At 32.2% G+C, this 14296-nt stretch overlaps 2 protein-coding genes across 3 annotated transcripts; one reads left to right on the top strand and one right to left on the bottom strand.

The window, feature by feature from the left end:
* Positions 4414 to 10483, top strand: LOC109343274 (diacylglycerol kinase 5-like). Of its 2 annotated transcripts, none has more exons than XM_019581494.1 (13): positions 4414 to 4619; positions 4977 to 5234; positions 5360 to 5482; positions 5935 to 6063; positions 6302 to 6387; positions 6969 to 7092; positions 7546 to 7594; positions 7908 to 7990; positions 8159 to 8226; positions 8656 to 8730; positions 9481 to 9568; positions 9722 to 9838; positions 9939 to 10483. In XM_019581494.1, exons 2-13 carry the CDS (start codon positions 5022 to 5024, stop codon positions 10254 to 10256), a joined length of 1473 nt encoding a protein of 490 aa, XP_019437039.1. In that variant the 5' UTR covers positions 4414 to 4619; positions 4977 to 5021; the 3' UTR covers positions 10257 to 10483. The 2 variants fall into 2 exon arrangements, with proteins under 2 accessions (XP_019437039.1, XP_019437038.1); XM_019581493.1 differs by having other exon boundaries at positions 4415 to 4619; positions 5002 to 5234.
* On the bottom strand, positions 10666 to 13907 carry LOC109343275 (protein THYLAKOID FORMATION1, chloroplastic-like). The gene is made up of 5 exons (XM_019581496.1): positions 13545 to 13907; positions 12644 to 12911; positions 11842 to 12058; positions 11525 to 11640; positions 10666 to 11022 (listed from the first exon to the last, which is right to left on the bottom strand). The coding sequence occupies exons 1-5, from the start codon at positions 13822 to 13824 to the stop codon at positions 10953 to 10955; spliced, it is 951 nt and encodes a 316-aa protein (XP_019437041.1). The 5' UTR covers positions 13825 to 13907; the 3' UTR covers positions 10666 to 10952.

The raw sequence follows: 14296 nt of genomic DNA, 5'->3' as shown, positions 1-14296 counted from the left end.
TAATCTTAACCTTTGTGGTTTGCAGCAAGCAAGCTCAAGGTTGCTTCTGCCTCTTTTAGCTTGTGGCCATTTATTCAAAAGCCATTCAAAATCAGGTTCCAAAATTCATACCATCCATCTAACAATATGGAATTTGTAAGTCAAATGCTATTTTAGTTCATTAATGTCTCACTTTTTCTAAGATACAATACTATTATTACATTATCAGTCCGAGTTCTCAGACAATTATTGCTCCTGTTTTCTAAGTTACAACCGGCACAAAGAGAAAAGCTTCACACTGATGTCATTTTTAATATAAATGGTGCTTGCTCGATGTGAAGTCCTTGTGCTTTTATGTACATATGGTAGCCCTTTTGCTACGAACAGAGAGAATAATCTACAAGACTACAACTAAAAGACTATAACTATAAGCCATTTGAATATAACCCCTTATTTTTTCCTTATTCTCTCATAAAACTTGCTTACATTCAACATAGCGTGTGTTGTTAGCTAGTGATGTTGTTGAATGAGTAAAAAACAACTGTCCTCATTTTATTTACTCTTGTTAAATCTTTAAGCCACATTCAATAACGTTTACCGAAGTAAACACTTATCATATTTAACATCATTTGTTTCACTTAACATTATTGATTTCCATCTGCCTATTACTTAACAACATTTTACACACTGATTCTATTGAATATGTGTTGTTAAATACGAACTTTGACTGTTAATATATTTTGGGTTGGAAAGAAGATTTATTATATCAAGTCCTGTTTCATACATATGTTTCATCATATGTTTCATGCCTAACATATATTTGTTGTGTTAGATCATGTCTTATATAACATCTCACACCAATAATAATAAAGCAAAAACTATAATGATAATAAAGATTTAAATTTTTTAATTAACATATTATATTTTTGTTGGTATAGAACAATATATAAGATAAGATCTGTGACAACAGAAATGGAACTATCTTCCATATTTAAATGAGATGAGTTTAGATTAAAAAAATAGACATTAGCCATAGATACTCATGTCTACAATTATTTTAGTTACTTAGAGACAGAATATTAGTGGACATTTCCATATTTGTACACTAATGTTTGATATATTTATAAGTTTCATAAAATAAATAAATATCATTATTATTAATTGGAAATTCTACAAAAAAAGATGCATTACAAACATTTTATTATTTTTTTGGTGAACCGTTTTTTATTTTGTAATGGTTTTTATAATTGCATTTAAAATTTTAAATGACATCACAAACTTTTTTTCCACCGGAGAAAATCAAGTGAAACTTTGTGTAGGGTAAAAAATTATACATAGTCAATGTATTATCATCATTTGTTTGTATTAGTTTTTTTGAAGAGTCCATAATAATAATAAAATATGAATGATATAATAATAGTATATAAAACTCATATATTTTAATATATTAATCTTTGTAATCTTGAGCTAAACAAATTGGTAGAAGAATTAGATTGTCCTTGTGGAGGCTGTGGCCTGGCATTAGTGCGTATGACAATCCTTTATGAGCTGTAAAGTATATAACTTATAGACATTAGTAAATATCCAATTAATATGTTTTTATTCAATATAGATTCTTATAATTGTGAATTAAGCATTCATATCCAAAAGATACATTCCTTGTTCAGAATCACTAGACAGTGGGACAAACTTGCTTGACCACCTTTTCTAATATATTGTTAGTATGATGGTTTATTTTTTAAATTGTCAATGTATAATAGAATGAAATAGAATGAAATGATTCCATGAGAAAGTATTTCCATCTTTTAACTGTTACCTGTGTCTGTGTGCATCCGTACATTTAAGGTTACTTTTTATTGCCATCTTAGAATCACTCTTCTTATTAACAACTACTAGTACATAGCTCTATGAAGTGGAATGCTTAGTCTTATTGGGTAAGATACTAATAAACAAAAAAACATGAAAAATATAATATAGATCTATAGGCCTAATCTAAATAGTACTTAAACAACAATGTTGCATAATCAGTGGCAATCATGCCCCAGCTTTAATTTGTCGGTGCCTAGACATCCATGTAATAGTAAAAACTGGTTCGTGCGTTCAACCAGTAAATCAGTGAACTGGTTATGCAATCATATGGGTCATAACCAGCTAAAACTAGTCAAGTCAGTTATACCGATCGTTTTTCAATTGAACCGTACATTATATCGGTCAGTTTTTATTTCAAATTAATTTTTAAAGAAAATAAAAAATTATTGGTTTCTTATTAATTTTTCAACATTAATGTTAATATTTTATATATGTATATTTAATTTCACTGACATGCGGTTTAATTAGTGAACTACTAGTTGAACTATTATACCACTATATCCAGTGGCGGATCTTGCCCTAAAATTTAGGGGGCAATAATATTTAATTAAAATTATTTGATTAACAATAATATATATATATATAATTGTTTCAAAGTTTCAAAACAACAAATTAATTCTAAAGTAAATACTCAATTCAGTCCCTCAAAAGATTAGGGCCATAAAAATTTTAGTCCCTCAAAAGACTAAGAATCTAAAATGGCCATAAAATTTTTAAATATGAATCAAACTAATCATTTTTAGCATGTGTTTACAACACCTGATATAGACTAATTGACTCTAAAATAGACTAATTTAACCCACATTTGAATTTGGTGACTATTTTGGATTTTACAATTTTTAAGTGACCAAACTGATAAGATTGAAAAATAGGATTCTAAATAACATTAATTAACAACTAAAGATGTTAAAAATATACATTCACTTAACGTGTCATTTTTCGTACTTTTAAATACTTAAACTCATCGATTATTGAAACAAATGTAAAAATTTTAGTTATTTCTTTTTCAATATAAATCATTATGTTTTCAATATAAAAATTCATCTTGATTAATGATTGAATCAGCTATGTGTTGTCCAAAATTAATAAATTAAGTTTTAATTTAAATACTCAAATAAAATAAATATATTAAAAAAAAGTTGTCCAAAAAATGTTACTTTTTAAAAAAAAAAAAATGGGGGTTGCCCCCACCTGCCCTTCAAGGCGCACTCACCACACTTGTCATAACCAAAAATTTGTTATCAATTATGTCGCAATCAATAACAATGAATCAAAAATATAAAAAAATATTAGTGAATGTTTAAATGTTTTAATTGCGACATAATTGATAACAAATTTTTAGCGAGTGTCAAATCCACGAAAAACATTGTTATACTTTCCTGCACATGTAATGACACAAAATAGTAATAATAGATATGATGAGCTAGTCCACCACCTGGTCAGCCTCAATCCTGAGACCATCCATGTACCGCCGCCGAAATCTCAGCATTCTCTACGCTATGTTAAGGCACCTTCCTCGCCTAGCATTCCATAGCTTCGCTCATTCATTGCCATTGTGGACGCCTGTGTAGTAGGTAAATATCCTTCTTTATTCCTGCTTTTTTATAATGATAAATGATAATTCTTTGATTGTAATAATAATTAAATATTATATCTATACTATATGTATCTATACTTCTATATTTATACTATACATAAAGCTAAAATTACAAATAACTACTATGACATAATTTTTTACATCCCAAAATTATCCCTTTGTAACTTCTTCATTAAAAATCATCATAAACTTCCAAATATTACTTTTATTCTTTTTCAAAATACATCATTATTCTTCCACATATTTTCTTATTATTATTTTTTCTTCTTTAATTTTATATTTGATTAATCTTCTTACATCTTTAGTCTCTATTGAGTTTTTGTATAATATTTCTTATATAAAAATATATATTTTTAAAAAATGTAACACAAAAATGTTATATATAAAAAAAAGTAAGAATTTAGGTCAATAAGCACTAAGTGTCGATCGACACGCTAATATATATAATAATAATAATCAATATTTTATTCACTTTGTAACTAATAATATTTTTCTATAACACATTAAATAATGATTTTTTTGTGCATACATTAAATAATAATTATTAATAACCCTAATAATTAAAATAATAATATGATTAAATAAAAAATGTATAATAATTTTAAAATGTTTTTAATAAATAATAAAAATACTTATTTTTAGTAACAATTAAAATAAATATATTTAACAATATTTAATTATATTTTTTTGGGAATATTAATATCAATTCAATAGAATGTTAATGGATTGGATTGAGATAATATGAATAGAGCATTTGTTTTACATATAATTTACAATGTACTAACTTATTAAAAACTTAATATACATTGTCAATGTGTAAAGATTTATATACAGACAATTAAATATAAGTATATTAAGATTACTTTTGGATAGAGTAAATAATGATTGAATATGTATAACAGGAGAATGTATACACTTTCATACATCTCTTTTAGATAATAAGGTTGCAACTAATTCAAAGAAGAATAAAAATAAGGAAAATAGTTGGTGCACGCCACCTTTTTGTGCAAGTGACCATATTGTGTCAATCATGTTACTATTAAGTATTGATCTAGTTTCATCATGTGACTTCATCCATCCAAGTCAACTAGCTCCTTTTTCAGCTTTCTTTCGCTTTCCCTTCTGAAATTTTGATCTCAGTTCTGCATCACCATCACACTGATCTCCACTCCAGGTAACAATTATTAAACGTTCACCATTCCACCTGACACATGCATAGCATGAATTTACTCTAGAGATTTAAACTCACATATAATAATGAGGTAGAGGATATGAGACATACTTCCGAATATATCCCTTCCATGTAAGCTTGCCGATCTTTTAGCAAGTTGTGCTCTGGCTATATGTCAAAATCAGACAATAAGAGGATTAGTCCAACGTGTATTTAAAATATTTAAACCATGCACATGAGAACCGAGTAGATGACGTGAGACTTACCTACCAACAACTAAGCACAATGTTCTACTTTCATATATTATCTACAACAATCATTCATCAATAATATACTAATAATTGCAATGTTTGTTAATAGTCTCTGAACTATTAAACTCCTGCAGTGTTTAAGCTGAACGCTGCAATGGCCTTTTCTGATTCCAACTTCTTGAAGAACTTTTGGATCTCCAACAAAATACTCGTGCCAGGGTTTGGATTTGAGAACAATGAGATTGATTATGAAGATGATAACGATGGACCGGAGTGTCCAGTGCTAGTTTTCGTGAATTCTAGGAGTGGTGGACAGCTAGGAGGGAACCTCTTGAAAACATATCGTGCTCTTCTTAAAGAAAAACAGGTATGATCAGCAAGTTTTTGTGGACTCGTCATCCTTATGCGCGATATTAGTATAATCTTCGAGCTGGTGTGATATTGTGTATAGCATTGAGTAGCATGTGTAATTTGTTTTAATTTTACTTTTAGGTTTTTGATTTGGGGGAAGAGGCTCCTGACAAGGTGCTGAGCAGAATCTATGCTAATTTGGAGAACCTCAAGCTTAAGGGTGATGAGTATGCTCAAAAGGTTATTGAGAGGTTGAGATTAATTGTGAGTATTTCTATTTAACAAGTTGATATTTCAACCATCATTGTTATTTTTCCAGAGTAAATCTGGTCCCTGAAATTATTCCAAACTTGGACCATAGTTCTTGAATTTTATGTGTAGTTACCAGGTTGGCAATACTCTTCTATTATGTATATGCGATAATGATATGCAGTTAGTCACTTCTCAACATATAGTTATAGCTTATAAGAATTTTTTACATTGTCAAGTACAATAAATTTGTACACGGTGCCTAGTACACGAGAATTAGTACACAGTTCACAAGGTTACTGAGAGAATTTGGCAACTACGATTTAATGTCTGACTTAGTCCCGATTTTATCAGATCAAGTGAATAATAATTCCAAGATCAAAGTTGCTATTTCACTCTTGGTTTTTCAGGAAGCAGTTTATATGCATGTCATCATTTGGGTTTTTGATATGTACCTTGTCTATTAGGTTGCAGGGGGTGATGGAACCGCAGGCTGGCTACTTGGAGTTGTTTGCGATCTCAAATTATCTCATCCACCACCAATAGCCACAGTTCCATTGGGCACGGGGAATAATCTACCATTCGCATTTGGTTGGGTAGGAAATTGCAGTCCACTTTCTTGTGCTTTTAATGAAACTTTGAAGTAAAGTACTTGTTAAATGTTGTACTCTCTCCACAAAACTTGATAGTAAAGGTTTATGGTTCCTTCAACGTTCTTCAAGTTTGAGTATAAAGTTCAGGAAGTTTTAAGTAGTAGCTCTGATGTTAAAAACATTAATCAGAGAAGGTATGAAAATTTTATGGAACTCATAATTTCTGCTGACTTTATTACAGGGGAAGAAGAATCCGGGAACAGATGAACCCTCGGTTATGTCATTCTTAGATCAAGTAATGAAAGCTAAGGAGATGAAAATTGACAAGTACTGAATTTTCTCCAATCTTTCATTTTATAATTCTTATATATTAGTCTATGGTTTCATTTCCTTCCTTCTATTAAGAAAATAATCAAGGTATCCTTCTATAAACTGGGAATGTTATGGTTGCACTCCAGAATTGATTTTGTGCAAAGTTAATGACAGTATAATATTATAATTAGGATAGATACAGACATACAGTACCAGTTACTTTGAATACCAGTGCAATGTGACATTCTTTTATTCTGTGTTCACAGACAGTGTTAATTTTGAACTATTGTGCTAGCTGTTATTCAATATTATTGTTGTTATTCATTATTTTTTGTTCATTAGTTTGTTCTCTTATGAAGCATTTTATCTGTCTCTCTAATTTAGTAGGAGTACTTTGTTTCTTGTTTGGACTTTGGAGTACTGATTTTGCCATTTATTGATGCCCCAAGTCCTTTCCTTAATGCTCCTTATTCTGAAGCAAATATATGATGAATTTTTATTGGCTACTTTTTGTTCAAGATCTCTATTAAAGTTTTTATTAAATTCTTCTACTGATTGATGTTAGCTGATAAGTTCTTTGTTTTTTAACCCCTCAGCTGGCACATTCTTATGCGGATGAGGGCTCCAAAAGAAGGTCTCTGTGATCCAATTGCACCTCTTGAGTTACCGCATTCTTTACACGCCTTCCATCGTGTATCTGAGGCAGATGAACTTAATGTGGTAGGACATTATACCACTCACTATTTTTTAAATCTTATATCATTGTGACTGGTTGATATATTTTGCAGCTTTAGGAATTTGAAGGAAAGATACCTAGAGTTTCATGCTATAGTTTCTGATTTGACTTGAATTTTGCATAGCTATAATAGATGGCAACTTTTTTGAAGGATGTTAGATGGTATAGGGGTTATAGCTACACATTTTTTACCAACAATGGTGGTGATCTTTTTGAGCTATCATTAACATGAATCATGAGCATTGTTTACGGCAAACAAGTACTACAAAATCTCTACGGATTTTATCGTTCTTTTCGACTAATGGAGCTCAATATAATAAAAAACTGAGGGGTGGCAGTAGTTCTTCAAAAATGCTGTTTCAATTTAAACATTTACAAGGTTGGCTTCTTTGTACTCACTGTACTTCCTCATGTCCTTGTTTCTTACTGTTTATCAGGAAGGTTGCCATACATTCCGTGGAGGATTTTGGAATTACTTCAGCATGGGTAAGAATAGTTCTTTCCTGGGTTACTCTATCCTTGAAATTTACCTTGCTGACAATAAAAATCCATTTTTCGCCTATGAAAAATTAGTTAATTTTGTTGGTACTTCATTATGAATTCAAATTTACTCTGTTTCACATCCTTTGATCTAGGTTTGGTAATATGAAATTATGACACTGTAAAATCCATAAATTAATTTTAACAATTATGATTTTACTTTTTTACATATGCTGCAATGAATGAATATGTAATGTTGGAATTCCACTAGTTTGTCATACTTCAACAGTAGTTAAAGAAACCTGACTCCTGACTGTAGGAATGGATGCTCAAGTGTCTTACGCATTTCATTCTGAACGAAAGCTGCATCCTGAAAAGTTCAAAAATCAATTGGTTAATCAGGTATACTATTCTTTCTGAAGTGATTTCCGCAAATTCATAAACGCGTTGCGTAGAAGGTTAATAACAAGATTTGTTTCACTTTTTCATTCTTGGTTGGAAAACCTAGATACTTTTAATCCAAAGACATATTTATTCAAAATTTTGTTATTGTTTTTATTTATATGTCAGAGTACTTATGCTAAGCTTGGATGCACGCAAGGATGGTTTTTTGCTCATCTATTGCACCCTCCTTCCAGGTCAGTTCATGTAGATCTGTCATTGATGTTATGAAATATTTGTATAATTTTCCTTTATAATCTTTAGTTTGTCGCAAACCATCTACTATGGATCCATCTAATTAAATTCATGAAAGTTCACACTTGTAAGATGTGCTACCTGAATCACATTAGCAAAATCTACTTTTCGAGAATTAGCTAAGTTGACACCCGAAACTGATTCTCTGACTAAATATTAGGCTATCTTGAATTCATTCTTATTATTTTGGCTTATGAATCTTCAGTATGCCATTTAAGAAAAATGAATCTTCAGTATGCTGAGTTGTCCTCTATCATAATTATGTTAATTCATTAGTTATATTGGCAGTTTGGCACCAGTCTTAAGCTTTGTTTTCAATATATATTTGATATTTACCTGGTTAACTAAATGTTATATATCTTCTAATGCAGTAACATTGCACATCTTGCAAAAGTAAAAATCATGAAAAGACGTGGCCACTGGGAAGACCTGCATATACCTTCCAGGTGAATAATTTATGTATACTCATCTTTTTATTTTAGTTATATTGGCAGCTTAACTTTTTGGGTGGGGAGGGAAAAAGGTAGCTAGTTGATAATTGAACCTTCAACATCAACATCACACTCTTGTCCTAAAAACTCGGGTTGGCCCGTGCTTAAAAAATTCAGGTTACTGGAAGAACACCTGCTTTATCGAATTGCCTAAGATCCTAAGTCACACTTACATGTTGCATGATTTTCCTAGTTTATTGTTAGAGTTCTATTTGTAATGATGAATTAGAGACAGAATAAGCTACTGGCAGTTGCTGCTAGTTATTGTAAACTGAACTGGGAAGGTGACAACAGCTAGTAACAGCTATTCCTGCCAAATTCAATACTAGTTTCTCTGTAATTCCCTCCCTGATTCTCAATACTAGTTTCTCTCTCGGAACTCTTTCGTTTCTAGAGTTCTTCCTTGAAATTCTTCGAATTCATCGTAGTTCCTAGAATTTTCTTATCATTTATGATCATATGATATGACTCAAATCATACCCATGCTTGTTTCACACAACTTTAATTCTTTTATCATAGCTATGCTCTTGTTGTTTAGTGGATGATTAATGTCTCATCATAATGCCAACTTCTTCAGTAAGGATATTCTATAGTAAAAAGTCCATCAAAATCAACTTCACTCTTTGTCCATCTGCTTTTCTTTCTGTCTGTTTACTTGAATAACACCTGATATGCATTTATTAACCGATTCCATTTTATATGCAGCATAAGGTCAATTATATGCCTTAACTTGCCTAGCTTTTCTGGTGGGTTCAATCCATGGGGTACACCAAACAAGGACAAGCAGCGCGATGTAAATTTCCTATGCTAATTCTAAAATCACTTTTTTAGTAAAATATATTTTCCTCCAAGTTTTGAGGTCAAGTTGTAGTATAACTAATACTTTTTATGCAATCTTTGTCCAAAAAACAACAATTCTGACTATGATATCTTGATTAAAATACAGAGAGATCTTACACCTCCATATGTAGATGATGGCCTTATAGAGATTGTTGGTTTTAGAGATGCTTGGCATGGGCTTGTTTTGCTTGCTCCAAATGGACATGGAACTCGTCTTGCTCAGGTATGTATTTACATCATAGTGGTGAGTTTTTGCACCAAATTTTTATTTTTTTACCTTGATTTTAATTTTTTTAAATGGATTGGAATTTTCTTGGCATTAGGCAAAAAGGATCCGATTTGAGTTTCACAAAGTTGCAACAGATCATACATTCATGAGGATTGATGGGGAACCATGGAAGCAACCCCTCCCTATTGATGATGATACTGTTGAGGTGGAGATTTCTCACCATGGCCAGGTTAACATGCTTGCCACTCATGATTGCAAATCTAGAAGTGTATATGATCCGTCATCAGTACACCTCGTTGACGCCGAAGATGATAGTGATGACGAAGACTCTATATCAGATGAATTCCGAAAGTTTGGTGCAGCAAATACTTTTAAAATCCCTGATGAGGTAGATCATGCTCATCTTAGTTAGTTCTTTAACTATCAAGCCATTCTTTAGTGTTATGCAGTTGACATTGCCTGCCTGTCAAACCCTCATGAGCATTTCACATTGCCCCGAAAATTGCATCACCAGTGTGCTATGTTGTAGCAGCATTATGTCTGCCAACATAATGATTATGTAATTAAGAATTAAGATACAATAATTGCTTTGTTCTAAATTTAAAGTGATCACCTAATAAGATTAAGGTTATTGTTGAAGTACATAAACTTGAAGTCATTCCCAACCTTTGCATTTTGTTCTACGGTGTCGTAGGTCCTAGTGTTTGTGTTGGAACCAGGCACTAGTAATGAGTGATTGCTTGCTATCAAGCCACTAATGAACACTTTGATATGTGAAAGGTGAGCATAAATATGAAAGTTTTTATGCCTTTAGGGATGTGTTTGAGAACTACAAAGTACATAATTTTTACTCAGGAGAAAAGTAATACATGTAATGGTGTTGGACGAGTGAATTAATTGTGGTTTGGTGAAACAAGGATTAAGGTGGATCATAATGACAAAAGCTTACAATTTACACCAAATAAATATGCAGAAAAAAGCTCATAGAAGTGCTGACTCTGATTATCCAACTCCAAACATCAACAGAAGTCATGTCAAGGATGCAAAATCTTCAATAGAAGATTTGTTCATAAGACCATAGCTACAGGCCACACAATTGTTGTCCCAATCATTTTGTAATGCCCATGGCCTCATTAGCTTTCTGTGGTTCAGCCCTTTCTTCTCTTTTCTTCTTTTCCCTGAACCAAAATATGATTTCAAGAAATCAAAATGTAGATAAGAAAAACAAGGAAGTTGTGTCTGTAACCCTATCATAGTTTTATTGTTAAGGGTTGTGATGTTTACTGAAAAGGGTATTTAGGATAGCATGTTGAATCTGTCTTAAAACTATAAGAACTGGGTAAATCTACAACTGTTAACTTAGATAGGTCAAGTAAAACCACCTCAAATTTAAATTAGAAGTTAGTACCATACCTGTGTTCTTAGTAATCTGCTTGGAAATTTGCAACCTTCTTATGAAAAGGAGGTTTATAATAGAATGTTGAATCTTCAACTTACATGGCTAAAAAGTTAATATTAATGCAACTTGATACTTATGGCTATGTATGGTCAGAGAAAAAAGGAATTCAATCTTGAATTTTTACTTTATGAATTATATCACAAATGAAAACTGAAAAACCATGACAAAAGAGAGGAGAAGAACAAGTGGGTGTGAGTGGCATTGAAAGGTTTGATGTTTACCTCTCAACATATTCCTTTAGCAGCTCTTTCGCTTGAACCAGTTTGGAAAGCAGATTACGATACACATCCAAGTCCCGATCAACGCTTCTTTTGTTGATGTTCAAAGTAGCACATAGCTGTTCGATTGATTCGAAAGATTAATTAATAATGAATCCTACAAAACTTGTGAAGTAGGTACTCTCACAATCTTGATTTGTAGTTTGCTCTAACTTGTGTAAATGAGAATTAGAATAGGTCAAATTGTGAAAACACAAAAGAAAATGTGTATTTGAATAGTTCAAATCAAAAGCCATGATGCCTTAAGTGAATTGGATAACCTTTTCCAAACTTGCTGGTTCTGTTGCTTTTGCCAACTCAAGAAGGCGGAAGAGTCCTACTGCGAAGAAACGACTATAACTGAAATCTCCCTTTCCTCCTGCTCTTTCTGCAATATCCTTTAAGATCCCCTCAACTTCTCCTTCTTTTAATGAAAACTCAACCAGGGATGTCGAGTTTTGAGCCTTAGCCCACTCTTCCAACTTCTTTGCATCTGTTCTGTACAGGGTGTTATAAAGGATCATTTTATGTTAGATAGACATAGGAAGATGCAATTTATCCAAATTCACTTGATACGACAAAATCACAAAGATAATGCTGCTTTCATTTCTGCTCAAAGGTTTTCCTAAAGGTACATTTTCTTGAGGTGCAAGCAACTATGCAATTCGACCACAATAAAAAAATTTCCTGCGATGGTAGCTTAGTTCGACCGCGATAAAATTGTTCAAAAGACTCAATCATAGTTAATTATTCAAGCAGGACATCATTTGATTTCATCATCTAATAATTTAACAATCTAGTGCGCTTTGAACTCGGTTGTGGAGCTATCCAAATGCGATTCTCAAAATGTACCATATATTTGCAGGCAGGAGTAATTTGTAGCTTCTGCCTGAATATGAAATCACATTTATAACTTCCCAAATGCCTTCATCCACACCACTAGATTCAGGTGAATTGATGTAACATAGTTTCCAGTGGCTTACACTCATTAGTTTTCAATCACCAAATCGAAGATTTTTTAGTAGGAACCACAAAAAGAAAGACGAAAAAATAAAGAAAAACCAAACTACTCAATCTTCTAACCTGTATTGCTCTGGATCTTCCTTCAATGCCTTAATGTAAGATTCGAATATTGCATCTCGGTCCTCATCACTAGGATACCCGTCCATGAGTTGATCATATACAGTGACAAAACCAAGAGCAATTACAGGGTCATAGCGGTATGATTTCTTGTATCTCGTCAAATGCTGCTGGACAATCAGCTCCTGCAGCAGAGTGTTGTAGATACTAGGAATCGGTCGCTTATATGCCTTGAGGAAATTTAGTTTTGTCTCCGAAACAGTGGGAGGATCTGCATATCAAGTATGGAGACAAGTCAGACAACTCATGACCAAATATTGATAAGTAGTTAGATTTTCTGCTCTACTTTATTTCTTTCATATTTGGAATATATGTTTAGAAGGATGAAGGAACCTAATGCAAAACTGTTCACACCATTGATACACAAGGTAATTGCAGGCTATTTCCCAACAGCCGAAAAAGGGAGTCACATCTGCTGTCCCAAAGTTTGTACCATTCCTTTTAAAACTGGATGTCATGTTGATTCTGATATTCTTTTAAGGTACACATATATATACAACAATATCAACCCATAGGTTGAACGATCCCATAATGCTCTAAGTCTTTCTTTATCATTTCTTACACATATATATACCAGAAAAAATATGTCTTTGTATTTCTTAATTCTTAGTACAACACTATCCTCACAAAATAAATTCTAGCCAATTTTCAAGTTGCAAACTTGCAATATTAATGGCAACACTTCTACTCCAAAAAATTGATTCCACCTACCCATAATTCAATCAAAAGAACATACACACCAAATTTCATATCCATATCTTTTCATATTACACATACTTCGAATTTAACCCAATAAAAAAGTAATACCACTGACAAATGTAATAAGAAGTTCAAAAATGTTAACCTGCCACAGAAGACATGCATTGAATAACCATTTTAGGTGATGAAGTTGAAGCTCGCAGACCCCCAAAATGGTACGAGAAAGTGGGTCTAAATCCAAAAGCCTCAGAAGTTGAACCCAAGAAACGAGTGGAGGATATGGTTGTTTTTCTTTCGGAACATTGAGACAGTGATGAAAAAGACAAAGAAGTGAGAGCTGCCATGGATGGGAATAGAGAATGAAACAACACTAGAGATGGGAAATGGGACTTAGAAAATGTCCTTAATGGGAAGACAAAAATCATAGGAGACCTGCATTGCTTTCAATCATAGGAAAAAGCTTATCCACACTGTGAAGTCTCAAACTGAAACCTTTTTTGTCCACTCTCCAATGAGACACTCATATCATGACACGTTGAAATTTGGCTGTCAAGATATGAGACAAGTATAAGAAGTCTCAAATCAATAATAATTAAGAAAAAATAGAGGAAATAATGAAGATTTATTTTTTAAGTGATATTACATGTTTTTATTTATTTGAGACATGATTTAGAACTGCAGATTCTTGTCCCAAGATATGATATATCAGGTAGGAATTACGATGGGTATCACAAAAGATCGATTCTGGATCTGTGTTATTGGACTCGTATGTAATTAAGACCTAAGATTTTGAGACTCAATGTTAGATAGGTCTGATTCAGGCAATGAGTTACTCAGACCTGTGGGCACTGGGACTCATGATTCTTTCCTAAATATATATATATATATATATATATA

This window comes from Lupinus angustifolius, chromosome LG03, assembly GCF_001865875.1.
Source record: "Lupinus angustifolius cultivar Tanjil chromosome LG03, LupAngTanjil_v1.0, whole genome shotgun sequence".
In the NCBI taxonomy this organism is placed as follows: domain Eukaryota; kingdom Viridiplantae; phylum Streptophyta; class Magnoliopsida; order Fabales; family Fabaceae; genus Lupinus; species Lupinus angustifolius.
The sequence above is the reverse complement of the archived record's forward strand: the minus strand, read 5'-3'. Positions and strand labels throughout refer to the sequence as shown.